Below are 14,805 nucleotides of genomic sequence, written 5' to 3'. Positions count from 1 at the left end.
ATGTGCTTAATGACTAGGTTGTCCATTTGGGAGCAGAAGATAGGAAAGCATTGGCTACATACACAGAGGGTGACTGATGTCACCACCAAGCACTACAACCACAACTGTTTTGTGTAGGTTATGCTGAAAATTTAAGCAACCGTGGACACACAAGGCTGACTTCTCCTGGGATCATCTGAAGGGTCTCATTTGCAACATTTTCACTACTTACTTGCTATTTGGCCTTGAACAAGTTATTTAACCTTCCTGAAACTCAGTATCTCACCTGCAAAATGGAGACAGTGATATGTATTCCCAAGAGCTATTGTAAAGATCAAATTAAGTAATACATGTAAAAACATATATTATAGTGCCTGGCACACAGAACTACTCAAAGTGTTAGCTGTTATTATTATTTAAAGTGCTAACACAATGCCAGGAAAATAGTAAGGATGCAATAAACTGTAGCTTTTATTTCTAATTGTATCCGTGATAATATGCATGCATACTCAGTCCCTGGAAGCATTTTGTGCCCAGCTGTGTTACATACCTTTAATGAAAGCTCAGACACAAGACCTCAAATGCTTCTGCCTCGATGCTCAGGGCAAAATTATTCTAAACATTTACAAACTATCATTTAAACACTATCCCCTGCTTTAGCCCCACATAATGACCTTATATGCCTTCAGTTTAATGAGATTTATGCTCGTTTGCATCAAAATAGAATAATCAATTATACTGAAGCATAGAGGCCAATATCAAAGAGACAGCTGGAGAACAATGTTTCTGAACATTTGTGTGTTTCTACAAAGTCACAAAGGATGACAGCCTTGTCTTTGTTTTAATAATGAAGAAACTAAGACACTAGCTGTTAAAGTTCATGCAGCTAGTGTTATGGACCCAAGGTGAGTTCATGTAGATGCTTCTTTTCCAGAGTAACAATCAGCAAAAAGATCCAGGCTATTTCTCTTCAGTCTCATGATACCTGAGGCAGACCTTGGTCCTCTTGGGGTGTCATTCAAAAAGGATAAAAAGAAGATCCTAGATTCTCCCTAACAGCGAAGAGATATTGTTGCCAGTGCAAGTAGTTAAGGCAGTTTTGCATCCCCAACTAGTGCTTTTTCTTGGAAAGGAAACTTGATTCAATACTGTTAAATAAAAAATGTTACTACATGTGATATGTTCCAGGCTTAATAGAGACTTTTGAATATGTCCAAAATAAAAAAAAAAAAAAATTGGGGTCTTGATAGCATGTTTAAGAAATGATAGATTCATTTCTCTTTAAGTGACAGAATCCTGTTATCTCCCATAATATATCCATTTTCCCATAGGGCATCTCCAGATTATCAAAACAGTATTAATTTTAATTAATTTAATTTAATAAATAAATGACATTTGAACACTGAAAGAAGAACAGGAAAGAAGAATAGCAGGGTTGTCATTAAATCAATCCAATTATAATGGAGTGTTACAACTCCAGGAAGGTGAGGGATTAACTGAAAGCTATAGAGAGCAGTCTCATGGGTGAGGGTGAGCAGGCAATCCAGGAGCAAAATTCAGAGAGAAACCAGAGCATTTTCATCATATTTTTTTCTTGTAAGCACTTACATTCTTAAAAGCCCTCTAACACCTGAATAATTTATTTGATTGTCTCAGGAAATGTAATAAACTGTCATTTTTAGATAAATTTAATATCAGGCTCCTCTGCATTTAATAACATTAGCTAATGATTTGCATGTTTGTCTTTCCAGCAGAGTGTAATTTTATCACACTGCTATGGGTCTCTAATTTGGTTTACCACTGTTGTGAGGAGATCTTTGAAAGCTATTTCCTCCTTTTATTGCTTTGGTAAAGATCTTCTCGGCCACATGTACAGACCAAGAATTGTGGCAATAGGTATTCTTTGTTGCATCATTCTTTATCATCTGTTTTTTATCCACTTGCACTTTCTCTGTGATTATTTTCCTAAAATACTTGCTGCAAGCTATTGGTGTATTTCTCTGTTTTATAGAATGAATGCACATTGAAAAGTGGGGGCTACACAGGGTGCTTGTATCCTAATTTAGTGTTGATTACTTTCAAATATCTTTAATCTCCCTGTGTTTATATCTTTGTAGCACATAGCAATATAGTAATGTAAATCTTTAGTGTTCGCAAAATACTTACGCATTTGTTGTATTATTTGGTCCTTACAGCAATGCTAAAGAGGGGATGGGTGGCGTTTATTATCCCATGTTTACAAGGGAGGAAATGGAAGGTAAGAAGCCCTGTGACTGGCCCCAGGTCACGTAGCAGTAAGTGCAGGAGCTGGGGAAGAACTCCTACCATCCAAGTCTCAGGCCAGGGCTTTTTCTGCCCTGCAGCACCACCTCACCCAGAGGAGAAGGACTGGGCAGTTTGGGAATGAGACCCTGTGGGAGCTGCCCCTCTTTGCCTAACTAGGGAAGATGGGTTCAAGATCTCCACCCAGCAAAGACATAATCTTAGCTTTTGTTGAAATCGCGCTCTCTCATTCTATCCTGGACTCTGTAGCCCTCCAGCTCTCCCTTTGTGCTTGTGACTAATGCCTTCTCATTCTTTTGTTTTCTTTAATTTCCGTTGTTTTTATTCTCCCTCAGTATTTTTTTTTTTTTTTGGAAGAATGGCTGATTTACGGTGTTGTGTTAATTTCAGGTCTGTAGCAAGGTGATTCAGATATATTCTTTTTCAGATTCTTTTCCATCCATTATTGTATATAAAGTAGATTAACAACAAAGGCCTACTATATAGCACAGGAGCTCTATTCAATTCCTTGTAACAGACTTCTCATTCTTGAAGGCTCAGTTCAGGCATCACCTCCGGGAAGTTTTCTTAATACCCCTGAGGACTGGATTACGTGCTGCAAAATTTTGCTCCATCTGAGCCCTTACCTCTTTGGGTTTTATGATTTGCTTATATCATCTTCATCGTGAACAAAGACAGCCACCTCTCTCTCTACCCGCAAGGCACACGCCTCCCTCCCCCTGCCCCGAGCCGTGGCCGCCTTGGCCTCCCAGCTGTCCCTTAGCAAGCCAGGCACTCCCCTCCTTCCTGGACTTGGCTCTGGCAGTGTCTCTGCCTGAAGGCTCTTCCCGGGATCTGTGCGGCTCTCCACTCTCCTCCTCCTGGTTATTATTCAAAAGGCAATTTCTCCATTTGAAATTCCTAACCCGGAGCTGCCCCTATTCCTCTTCCTTGGTCTGTGCTTCTCCATCAAACTCCTCACTGGACACATGTGCTTTACTTCTCTGGTTTGTTGTTTACTGATCTGCTCCCAAATTCGAGGTGATGATAAACTGATTAAGCCAAATGTTTTGAACACAGACCTACAAGTCGCCCTGGCTATCTTCACAAGCTGCTGATTAACCATTTTGTTTATAAAACAGAAAACAGCACAACTAGACGTGTTCGATACAGTATTTCTCACATAGCTTTGTCGTCCCTGAACCTGCTGCCTTCACCCACTGACATAGGCCAGAGTGCTTTCTTCTCAGAGGCTTTTGAGTTCATGTAATCAGACCAGACGAATGATGCTTTTAGTCCCATCCACCACCCCAAACTGGTGATAAATTCGTTGTGGAATCAATGCTTTAGCACGTACCAGAAACTTTTTTTACTCTTTAAAAAAAATTGTAAGTGTTTTTAATTGAAGTATGGTTGATTTACAATGTTGTGTTAGTTTCTGGTGTACAGCACAGTGAGTCAGTCATACATATATTCTCTTCCATATTCCTTATCATTATTGCTTATTATAAGATATTGATTATAGTTCCCTGTGCTATACAGTAGGACCTTGTTGTTTATCTATTTTATATATAGTAGTTAGTATCTGCAAATCCCAAACTCCTAATTTATTAATTAGTTTTATTTTATGATATATATAACATGTTATATTATATCATGAATATATTAGTGTATACGGTGTAATTAATTAGTAAATTCCTTATTCAGTAAATACTCATTTTATCACCTGCATTGTTCCAGGCACTGATTTAGATGCTCTGAATTTAGAAATGAGCAAAACAAATGCTGTCTGTGTCCTTAAGTAGCTTCTAATCTGGAGGGAAGACATATCAATACGAAATATTGTAGGACCAAGCAGGTGGCCTAGGAAATCGTGGGAAATTTCTCTAGAGGTATAATATTTTTACATCAGATAGACAATCCACGGAGACTTGCTTGATTTCCACTTGCTTAGCACTGCGGCTTCGTGGACATAAAAAGGTGCCCTGGGTATCATTAAGGGTTGCAGTGCTAAGCCTAACAATATACTGTAAGTCATAAAATCAGTGCTGTCCCAGGGCTCTCAGACCTGAGAAAGGTCATTCATCTGTTCACTCAGTCATTCTTGCAATAAAGAGCCACTGACCACCTACAACTGGGAACAAGGCCGATAGGGCCCTCCCTGCCCTCACGTGCCCTCCAGGCCAGCCCGGGGTGCCCCGGTAGAGCTGCGAGCAGCCGGGCTCCACCAGCCCCGGCCCCGGCCGCAGCCTGCTGCCTGGCTGCCCTGCTGCCAAACCGGCACAGCTCCCCTTTGCCAGGCGGCTGGAACATGGGCTGCTGCCGCCCCCACTGCCACTCTGACCGCAGGCTGTGAGGTTGGGGGAGCTGCCACATTCTGAAGGATGAAAGATAAATCATGCTTCTTACTTCTGTCATTTTCTGTTTCCAGGCTTAGAAGAAAAGGGTGAAGAATTTGCGAGCATGCTTACAGAGCTTCTCTTTGAATTACATGTTGCGGCCACACCTGACAAACTCAATAAGGTCAGCACCATGAGTCTGAGTTTTTTTTTTTGTTTGTTTCCTCAAAATGGTCTCAGTTGTAACATCCCAGAGATCCACCTGAAATAGAGAAGCTCCAAGCCCCCAGTGGCACATGGCGGGAGGGGCATCTGAGCGCGGTAGTTAAGGTTCCAGGAGGCAACATCACGAAACCTGGTGATGGAGAACATGCTAGGCTGTCATGGGACCTACACTGGAGTTGCAACTTCACTAGTAATTGCCTTGTGGCCTTGAACAAGGCACTTCTCCACAAAATAGAATTTTCCGTCAGAGCAGTGGTTATCTTCAGCATAGGGGAGGACAGAGGGTGCAGAATCACCAAAGGGCTTTTTTAGATTCCGTCTCCCCTCCCCTAAAGCAGCATGTCAGAATGAGGCAGAGAAATGCACGTCAGCCAGAGCCAGCTCACCCACATGCCCCTCCCACTGGGAAGCCAGTGCTACCCAGTGTCTAAGGCCATTCGAGCTCTCTAATGGTAAAGTAACACAGGATGTTTTGCAAGTTAGTACAGGGTCTTGCTATGTCATTTCTTAATGAGGTCACTGATCATTAATTACTTTAAATGGCATCATTTTCCCCATTTTCTCTCTCTCTCTCTCTCTCTCTCTCTCTCTCTCTCTCTCTCTCTCTCTCTCTCTCTCGTCTTTTCTTTCCTTCTCTTTAGCGATCAGTGGTTGGTGCAGGTCCTCACTCATCAAGGTGGGTGAGGAAAGGGCAGACTGAGGCAGTGAGGTGGAGAGATGAGTAATTTCTTTATCTCTGATAGAGGTCACTGATTCTGGCAGGTCAGCAACTTGAACACAGCAGGAAATTGCCTCATTCATCTCCGGGCAGCACCTGCCACCGCTCAGAGAGTGCATAGTGCCTCCAAGATCTTATTTACATAGTCAGGTAAACCTTTGTCCCTCAAAGAGGATACACCAAGGGTAGTTTTGTGGGGGTTTTGTCTCCCCATTAACTTGCCATCAACACCCTGACATAATAAACTTTGACATGCAAGCTTTCACATGAGAAGTACGTTTAGCCTAAGCTCAGGCACAACTTTCTCTTAAGCAAGCAGCTTAAACTGTAATGTAAAAGCTGGTGAGACTGCCCTTTCAAAATTCAGGGAATAACAGAGAGAGCAGGTGGTTTCTGCTTGTTCAATAATTTTTAAGGCCACAGGTTGCTCAAACTGCACTCACGTGCAATGAAACTAATCACAACCCTCCTCCCTCGTGAGGCCGGGAGACCCAGCCTGGCTGGAGAGGAGCAGAGCCATCCGGCATCTTCCTAGCATGACACATTATTAGTTTCATGAAGCATCAAGGGCCTCGTGAGACATAGCAGATGAGGAAATTTGCTTTAGCAATGACCCTGGCTAATTCATATAGATACGTAATTCTTTCATAGTTGGTCACAAAAAGTGAAAAATATACTATGGCTCTTCCAAAGTGACTGTCATTTTTATTCCTCTCTGAGTATCATTTTAGGATGCTTTTCAAAAATTCCTCTGGCCCTGCAGTGTTCTCTCCATGCTTTCTATTTGGTCCCTTTTTCCTACTATATTTTTACCAAACAACAACAAAGTGTTTTCAGGGAGCTTGAGGAATGGCCCCATCATTCTTTAAATGTACAGAGAACCACCTCTGATGCTTTAGGGTTTGATCTGAGTCGTGGGACTGGCATTTCTTATGGTTTCCATGTTTGTACAATAAACATATTGCTTTGGTTGGGGGCCTTTGCAGGCCATGAAAAAAGCTCATGACTGGGTGGAAGAGGATCAAGCTGTGGTGCCAGTAGATGTGGCCAGAGAGTCAGAGGACACAGCCAAGAAGGAAGAAGAGGAAGAGAAACCTGCAAACCCCAAAGAAGACAAGGAGGAAGAAAGGAAAACTAAGACAGTTGAGGTAAACGAATTTCCATTGTCCACCTAAAGAGCAGTAATACTATGTTAATTCTATTAACAGCTCAATTTTAAGTGAGGCGAAGCCATTTCGTTTTCATTTCTACCCTGTTACACATTATAGAAATATGAATATCAATGTCGTAGACGCTAGGATTTCTCTACTCCAAGACATTTCGTGACTTAGCATAGATATTATAGCTTTCCTCCATAGCTTTACAATTATAATTTAAAGGAAAAAAGATCTTTAGGAACATAGTTGATTTATCTTTAAGGTAAAATTCTATCCTATATGCAAATTTGTAATCATAAAATGTCTTTATGCCCATAACTAATGATGTAAAAGAATTTCATTGCCGCAGTTTTTATTTCATAGTTTAATAAATTTATAAGTGCATAATTTACACTTTATGTCCGAAAATGAATTTGCAATAACTTCATTTCACACTGAATTTTAATTTTAGAGAAAGAATCTTTCAAATTAGGTCACTCTGAAGACAAATGTCACTGAGGTCTATTCATTCTGGCACCCTCCCATACACTTTCTTAAGGACCTGCCTGTTGTGTGCCCAGCATTGCTCTGAGAACTGGGGACCCAGCTGAAGAGGGCTTGTCATGTTCCTGTTACCTGATGACACTTCTGTTTTGTAGTACCATTTCCACTTAAAAAAGACCTAAGAGTACCCATTAATCTTTAGGTAAATTTTTTCGGGTCATATTTGTGTTTTGGAGTTTTTTCCCCCAGGAATTACATAATTGTTTTAATGTTACAGAAATTTTTTAGAAGGCATCTGTTCAGTAATTAATTTTCTGCCTTGTACTATTTGCTTTCAGGATGTATACATGCTGTCCATCGAAAGTCTGGCAGAAGTAACAGCTCGCTGTATTGAGCAGCTTCATAAAGTAGCAGAATTAATTCTTCATGGACAAGAAGAGGAAAAGCCAGCTCAGGACCAAGCAAAAGTCCTGATAAAGTAAATGTTACTTTCTTTTTTAAAATCTATTTTTATATATAGTAGATAACATTTGCACCCACCCACTTTCCCCGGTAACCATACGATTGTTTACTATGTCTGCAAGTCTGTTTCTGTTTTATAAATGAGTATATAGTGTCCTTTCTTTCTTTTTTTTTAACAGATTCCACATATGAGTGATATCATGTGGTATTGTTCTTTCTCTTTCTGGCTTACTTCAGTTAGAATGATGATCTCCAGGTCCATCCATGTTGCTGCAAATAGCATTATTTTATTCTTTTTATGGCTGAGTAGTATTCCATTGTATAAATATACCACGGCTTCTTTATCCAGTCATCTGTTAATGGACATTTAGGTTGTTTCTATGTCTTGTAAATGTTACTTTCAATTCTTATTTTTCCAGTTTTATGTATATGTGCCATTCAAATGCACGCCCACAACACCCCCTCCACACACACACACACACACACACACACACACGAATGTATACACCCTCAGGTCTTAAAGATTCAGAATTCAAGTTAACTGATTCCATTGTTCTATGGTCATCTTAAGAAATAAGGACTCTCAAGAACCATGTTAGCAAGAATAGTAATAATTAGCTAAATATTCCAGAAATTACTTATGAAGAGATTTAAGAGAAGATACCTTAAATCATTCAGAGCTAAGTGTTTGTTTTAATAGATCAGAATCTGGAAGTACAGACTTTTGAAGATAATTACATTTTCGACATGCCACACAAATAGAGAAAGGACACCTTATTGGACTTCTCAGCTGGCTTCACAGAAATATGCAAACACACCCCCACTGTTCCTAGGGACTTACACCAACTCTGCATAGTCTGAATTCTGGCAGTGATGGTCACCAGTGTCAGCCAGTTCACTGTGGACTGCTTGTGTGTGCATGTTTGCTGTCATATGTTTGTTCTTCAGTAAGTGGTATCTACTATTATTAGTTTATCTAGTGAAATAAAAATGTGTAATATGTTATGTTCTATAAATGAAAATAGCTGGTATGGAGTATTCATTAAGATAGTTGATTATGGAGCTGAAGAAAAAAGCCATTAACTTTTATGCATATGACTGTGTGCTGTGGCATAGACAATTAGCACAAGTCCACATGCCCTCTCATTATTACACAGACACAGGAGCCAAAATAAGAGCCTCCTAAAAATATATGGATACACACACACGCGCGTGCACACACACACACATACAGAGCTCAACACATTCCTTTACTTCGCTAGCTAACTAGTCTTCGTTTATTACTGCACTTGGCGTTGTAGGCTGGGGAGCAAATTTTTAGTGGCAGGACCTTCCAAAAAATCATTATTAGTGTCTTTGTATTACTGGTAGCATTTTTGCCTCACTTGTACAGATTTGTCATCTAGTCTAGATTTTCATACCTAAACATGTGAAAATCAAAAATATAAGAACTACACAAGTCCTGCCTTTAAAATGCCTACAAAGAATATGTACTTACCTCATTGTATAGAAGGAAGTGGAAAGAGCAGAATAAGAAAAGTTTAAAATATTGAGGAAAACATCTGAGCACTGTTTTATATTTGTGGTGCTGATTTGAAAGAGGAGGGCTAAAGCCAGAAGCTCCTGAGTATGGAAAGCAAGACCTTACCCTAAGCTCCTGTCCGATCCCCAGCCCCTGACTGTCCCCACCTTACCAGGTGGCACCAAGCAAAAGGTAACAAGGCCTCGTGTATGTCTGTATGATTAGTGCCTCTTCACCCACCTGCCCGAGAACAGAGAGAAATGCTCTTAGCTCTCTCCTGGCCTTACTCCTGACCCTTTCTGTAGATAAGTTCTGGATGGGTGGATGGGTATATGGATAAATGGATATAGCTCAACAAACTTGAACATACAGCTTAGACAGAATCCTATTTATCAAAACAAAACCGAGATTTACCTCACTGACGTCACTAGACCTTTTAACATGTAAGATTCTTAACTTGGAGTTACTGTTTTACTAATAGCATTTTAATCACTATTCATAAAAGTCATATATACTTATTGTTTAAAAAAATCGGACAATACATTGTTAGGTAATTAGATTGTTTTCAGTTTTTGTCATCATCTGCAGTGTTATGACGAGCATTGCTTTGTTAAATATTTGTGTCTGTCTTGCATTATTTTCTTGGGGTTAAGTCCTAGGAGTGCAATGGCTGGAATAAACGTGGAGTTTCGATATAAGTCTGAAAAACATATTCTACAGGAGTTTTATCCTGAGGCATCTAATAAAAACATAATCAAGATATCAAGGGACATCTGAGTTTGAATCCCCCCTCTTTCATTTCCTACTACTTGTCCTAAGCAAGTTACTTAACCTTCTTAAATGTCAGTTGCTTCATCTATAAAATGGGAATAATAATGGACCCTAATAATGTCATTATGAGGATTAAATGTGAATATGCACCCAAAAGTACTTAACATAGTACCTCAGTGAATGTCTGTTATTATTTTTAAATAACAGAAAAACTGGAGAAAAATCACTTGGCAAGACCCTATACATGTGAAGCTCAAGCCTGGTATTTTTCCTCCATATGCTTTTGATTCTAGAAAGCAGTAGGGGAGAAGTAACCTGTGACTGTGAATCCTGGAAGGTTACTGAGGAAAGCATTTCTATAGAACATCTTCAAATGTGTGTGCCGTTCTTTTAAAGGGAATGCTGTATTAATATCAACAATTATGTTGTAGTTCAACTATTTTTCTTTATTAAAAATCCCCAAACCTCTTTTTTTCTTCTTTCAGATTAACTACTGCAATGTGCAAGGAAGTGGCCACCCTATCAGAGAAGTTTACAAGAACTTTAACCGCTGTTGGGGTAAGATTATGATATTGATTCTTTCTTTACCTTTTTTAAGGAGGATGGCCTATGAGGGGCTGTGAGATGAAGTGGAGGGTGCAGTGCCGCGTTTGACAGCTCCCCAAAGCAGAAGCCCCGCCGTGACATTTACTAAAACGAGGTCAGAGCACCTGCTCTAGCGACAGGAGGCTCAGGGCGCTCGTCTCACTGCGCTCCAGCCCTGCTGCTGCGTCTCAAACGCACGGGATACCGGGTGGAGTTTCAAACCTCTCTGGCCCTCATTTCCTTGATTTGTTTTTTATAAAGTCAAATGAGGTTTCCTTCTATAACTGAATATCTGGGATATATAATTCAAAAATCTCTATTAAAATGATTCATTTTTGTGTGAAAAAGATGCAGTACAGAATGATAAATTTATCTGAATTTTTGAAAACTAACTCAGAAGTACAATATAGTATTCATGGGCGTGTGTATGAGTGGTAATCTTATACTCACTTGATGATACAAGACAGATTATGAAAATGGTTGTTTAGCCAGAGAAGGGGACAGATTTGCCATAAAGATAATGGATTTTTTTTTGTATATATTTATTTCTATTGACGTATAGTCAGTTTACAGTGTTGTGTAGGATAATGGATATTTCATGTTCCTTTTTAAAAAATAAACATTTGAATGGGAAAAAAGTCATTTTTAATATTCACACTCACTGTTGCCCTCAAAGCCTGTTTAATAAGCCATGCAAGTTGGAAATGTCCATGTTTTATTGTTGCATTTTAACTTTCACCGAAAGAAAAAATTATACCTATCGCTCTGTAGAAGTGTTTCTGTTCCAAGGTAACAACTTTGAAAGGCTTAGTGTTCATTTGGAGATGTGGCTTCTGGTTATTTTCATTAGAAGTCACTCATGTTATGTAACAAAGTGGGATTCGGGAAGACAAGTGGAAATTAGCCCTTTTTAATCTTTCTACTTTTTCTTTTAAGGGCAGGGGGTTTTTCCATGAGAAACAGCAAGTTTTACTTCCTATTTGGACTGGGGTGCTTGGGTTATAAATGTGTTAGTTGCCCAGGGCTGCATTAACAAGCAGCATAAACTGGGGGCTTGAACAACAGAATGTATCATCTCACCGTTCTGGAGGCTAGAAGACCAAAGGCAAGGGGTTAGCAGAGCCATGCCTCCTCTGAAGCCTCTAGGGGAGGATCCTTCTCTGTTTCTTCCAGGTTCTCAAACCTTAATGTGCAAGCAAATCACCTAGAGATCTTATTAAAACGCAGGTTTTTGATTCAGTGGGTCTGGGATGAGGACTGAGATTCTGCATTTCTAACAAGCTCCCAGGTAGTAACAGAGCTCCTGATTCACATTCTACGTCTTGAATAGCAAAGCTCCAGAGGATAAATATGTACTTGAATGAGTATCTATACACACACACTTACACACAGAATACACACATACACACACGTGTACAAATGATTGCATGCACAAAATCAGGAACACACAAGTTATCTTCTGGAGAAAGAAAAAGCCGAATCTAAATCGCATTTACTGATCTGCTATCTCACCACAGTACCCGCCATCTTGTGCACTGATGAATCATTCACATCAAGTCGTTATTTCTCATCTCTAAAAGAGCCATTATTCATATCTTGAAGTTAATGAGTGTGTATTGCTCTCCAGACTCTATTTAAATTGCTTGCACATCTCATTGATTCTGAAAACCAATGTCATTTTATTGCCCTCATTTTGATTATATTTTAGAGGTTTATTGATAATCAGATAAACATGAAAGCAAACCATAATGGATTTTCTGGTGATTCTCTAAAATGACTGGGTTTTTAAAGAGCTTTTTCCCAAGACTCCATTATGGTTTCCCTAGTAAGACATTACTTAGCCCTCAGGAGAGCGATGCCAGTGCAAGTGGGCTGCTCTGGGAAGATGTGTTTCGTTTATATGCTTTTGTTTACCATAAAGTCTTTCAAGTAGAGTGAGGCAAGCAGTCTTTTAAGGTTGCCTCTCTCTTGCTAGTCCATTTAATTATTTATTGCCTAAGAGTGGATTGAACATTAGATAGAGAAGACTGTTGATTGATGGACCAATAGTGGACATAGTAATAATGATGACACTAACACCAGTTCTCACTTTTTGAACACCTCCTTAATACCAGGCTCTGTAGTCTGCACTTTACATATATTCATGTCTTGGAACCAAGATGTACCAACGTGTTTGCAAGTTATATTTTAGAGCATTTTAACTTTGCTGCTAATCTGGAAGACACACCCTATAATCAAGTACCCAAGTTTGCATTTAAAATAAAAAAGACTACAGACCTGGGCTGGGACTAGGGGACACAAGTAAAGGAACTTAACATGCCTACAAAATTTAAGGGAACCCCCACCCCCAACAGAAACACAAAGAAACAACCTCAGTCTTCTAGATAGGTATTTTAGTGCAATATGTTTAAAAATCAAGATGAATACCAAAAAATCAAGACGAACAAAATATCAAAATTTTAAGTAAAGACTGAGTCCAACCCTGTACAACTCAGCCTCCCTCACCTCCCCCTAATCCCAGACTTGCTACAAGCTCGAAGGAGTAGAAAGGTCTGAGTTTACAGTTCTAACTTTGTGACCTTAGTCAAGTTACTCAACCTTCCTGATTCCCATTTTCTCAAGTTAGGGTTATTGTGAACCCTAGCTACTTCCCAAGTTTTCTGTCGAAATTAAATGATATCGTGTGGGGGAAGCACCAGCTCTGAAGCCTTGTCTGCGGTAAGCATCCACTTCTCCCCTTCTCTAAGAGATCCCTGAGCAAAGCCGGCATCTTACACGTCTGACACTGTGTGTGACGAGCCTTGGGGTATGAGCACCTAATCTGTCAGTTTCATCCTTTTGATTCCACAGAGCCACCAGAAGGCCGAGGTCCTTAACCCCATGATCAATAGTGTATTGTTAGAGGTAAGTGGACCCTCCGGAGAGAAAATGCTTGTGAATCAAAGGAAATGATAGAGCTACTTTTTTTTTTTTTTTTTTTTGGTCTCTTTCCCAGGCAGCAAATGTCATTGCAATTCTAAATTTTATCGTCGACAGCGTTTTTTGAGTACATCTGTGTAGCTCAACCAGCTGTTAAACCCTCGGGTGAAGCTACAATACCTAATTTTCAAGAATTCCTGATTATAAAGAGAAATGCTAAGCTTGCACATTATTTCTGTCACTGTTTCCCTGGCAGAAGCACATTTCTGCTGCCAAGTTTGACACCAGATTTAACACTGTGATTACTGACTGCAACGACAGATTCTTGCACAAGGGTGATTTTTGTAAAAATGGACACTTCCCTCCATTCACGATTACTTTTGGTTTAGTTAGGTCTAAGCTCCAGACTGGCAGAAATGACAAGTAGAATCCTAAGCAACTGCCTGTTCAGTGACCAGAGGCAAGATCCTCTAGGACCACAGCACTCACTTCGTGGGCCAGGGCTTTGTAACCCAGATACACAGCTGCCCCTCGCCGCTGTGGCTTTGCCAGAAGCAGTGATGTAAGAGAGAAGAAAAGCAGTGCAGGAGGTCTCACTTATGAGTCATAGGCACTGTGTTCCACCTGTGGCCAGTGGAGGAAAACCTTCTATTAGGGACCAAACCATAAGGAACTCGCACATCTGTAGCCCCAGGGAACCCAGCTGAAGCCACAGGGTGGTAGCAAGTTAAGTCTGAACATGGGCAGTGCGTATACAGTAGTTGTTCGCTGTCTGAAGTAGCCGTCAAATGCAAAATTTGGAAATGACAAAACCTCAAGGGAGAGCTACCTGTATATTGATAGCAATGCATTTAGGAATTGGGTCTTACTGTTAAGGGAAACTACCAGGGTACAGGAGTAACAAAGTGGTGACACTAAGTGTTATTCCTTAAGACACAGCCACACGGGGGATGGAGTTGAAAAGAAGGGACAAGGGACCATAGTGGCAGCTAAGAGGAAACCCAGGCAGTCAGAGGCAGAATACAGAATGAGAAAATCTCCCCCTTGGCCATCCAAAAGGCATTAGCAGATCAATTACCGTGTCACCCATGAAGAATATGAAGTCAAATGTTTATTTATTCCCCCAGTGGAAGTTTTCTCCTGTTCTAATTACCTGAAACTTTAAATAGCCTCTTGTCAAATACTGTATGTTAGAGCACCACAACGTGACTAGCAACATCGAATATCCAAACCAAGGAGAAGGTACCAACATCCATGGGAGGATGACGGCGTTCAAGGATTTGCCGTAAATAATTACACAGTGGTATCTCCAGGAGCCCATTCTTGTTTATTCAGCTATAGGTTGGGACAAACTACAGCCTCCTACATGCTTTGCTTTTATGT

At 40.2% G+C, this 14,805-nt stretch overlaps 2 protein-coding genes across 3 annotated transcripts in view; one reads left to right on the top strand and one right to left on the bottom strand.

The window, feature by feature from the left end:
* TMEM156 (transmembrane protein 156) overlaps nucleotides 1-14,805 on the bottom strand; it is a 74,764-nt gene that overhangs the window by 3,144 nt on the left and 56,815 nt on the right. The window lies entirely within an intron of this gene.
* The window catches only part of FAM114A1 (family with sequence similarity 114 member A1), a 63,995-nt gene that overhangs the window by 47,206 nt on the left and 1,984 nt on the right, over nucleotides 1-14,805 (top strand). For both annotated transcript variants that reach the window (XM_074349270.1, XM_074349259.1), the window contains exons 9-13: nucleotides 4,673-4,764; nucleotides 6,510-6,671; nucleotides 7,502-7,641; nucleotides 10,404-10,476; nucleotides 13,354-13,407. In XM_074349270.1, coding sequence (XP_074205371.1) covers nucleotides 4,673-4,764; nucleotides 6,510-6,671; nucleotides 7,502-7,641; nucleotides 10,404-10,476; nucleotides 13,354-13,407 — 521 coding nt within the window. The remainder of the gene's footprint in view (nucleotides 1-4,672; nucleotides 4,765-6,509; nucleotides 6,672-7,501; nucleotides 7,642-10,403; nucleotides 10,477-13,353; nucleotides 13,408-14,805) is intronic.

Source organism: Camelus bactrianus, chromosome 2 (assembly GCF_048773025.1).
Source record: "Camelus bactrianus isolate YW-2024 breed Bactrian camel chromosome 2, ASM4877302v1, whole genome shotgun sequence".
Taxonomy (NCBI): Eukaryota; Metazoa; Chordata; class Mammalia; order Artiodactyla; family Camelidae; genus Camelus; species Camelus bactrianus.
The sequence above is the reverse complement of the archived record's forward strand: the minus strand, read 5'-3'. Positions and strand labels throughout refer to the sequence as shown.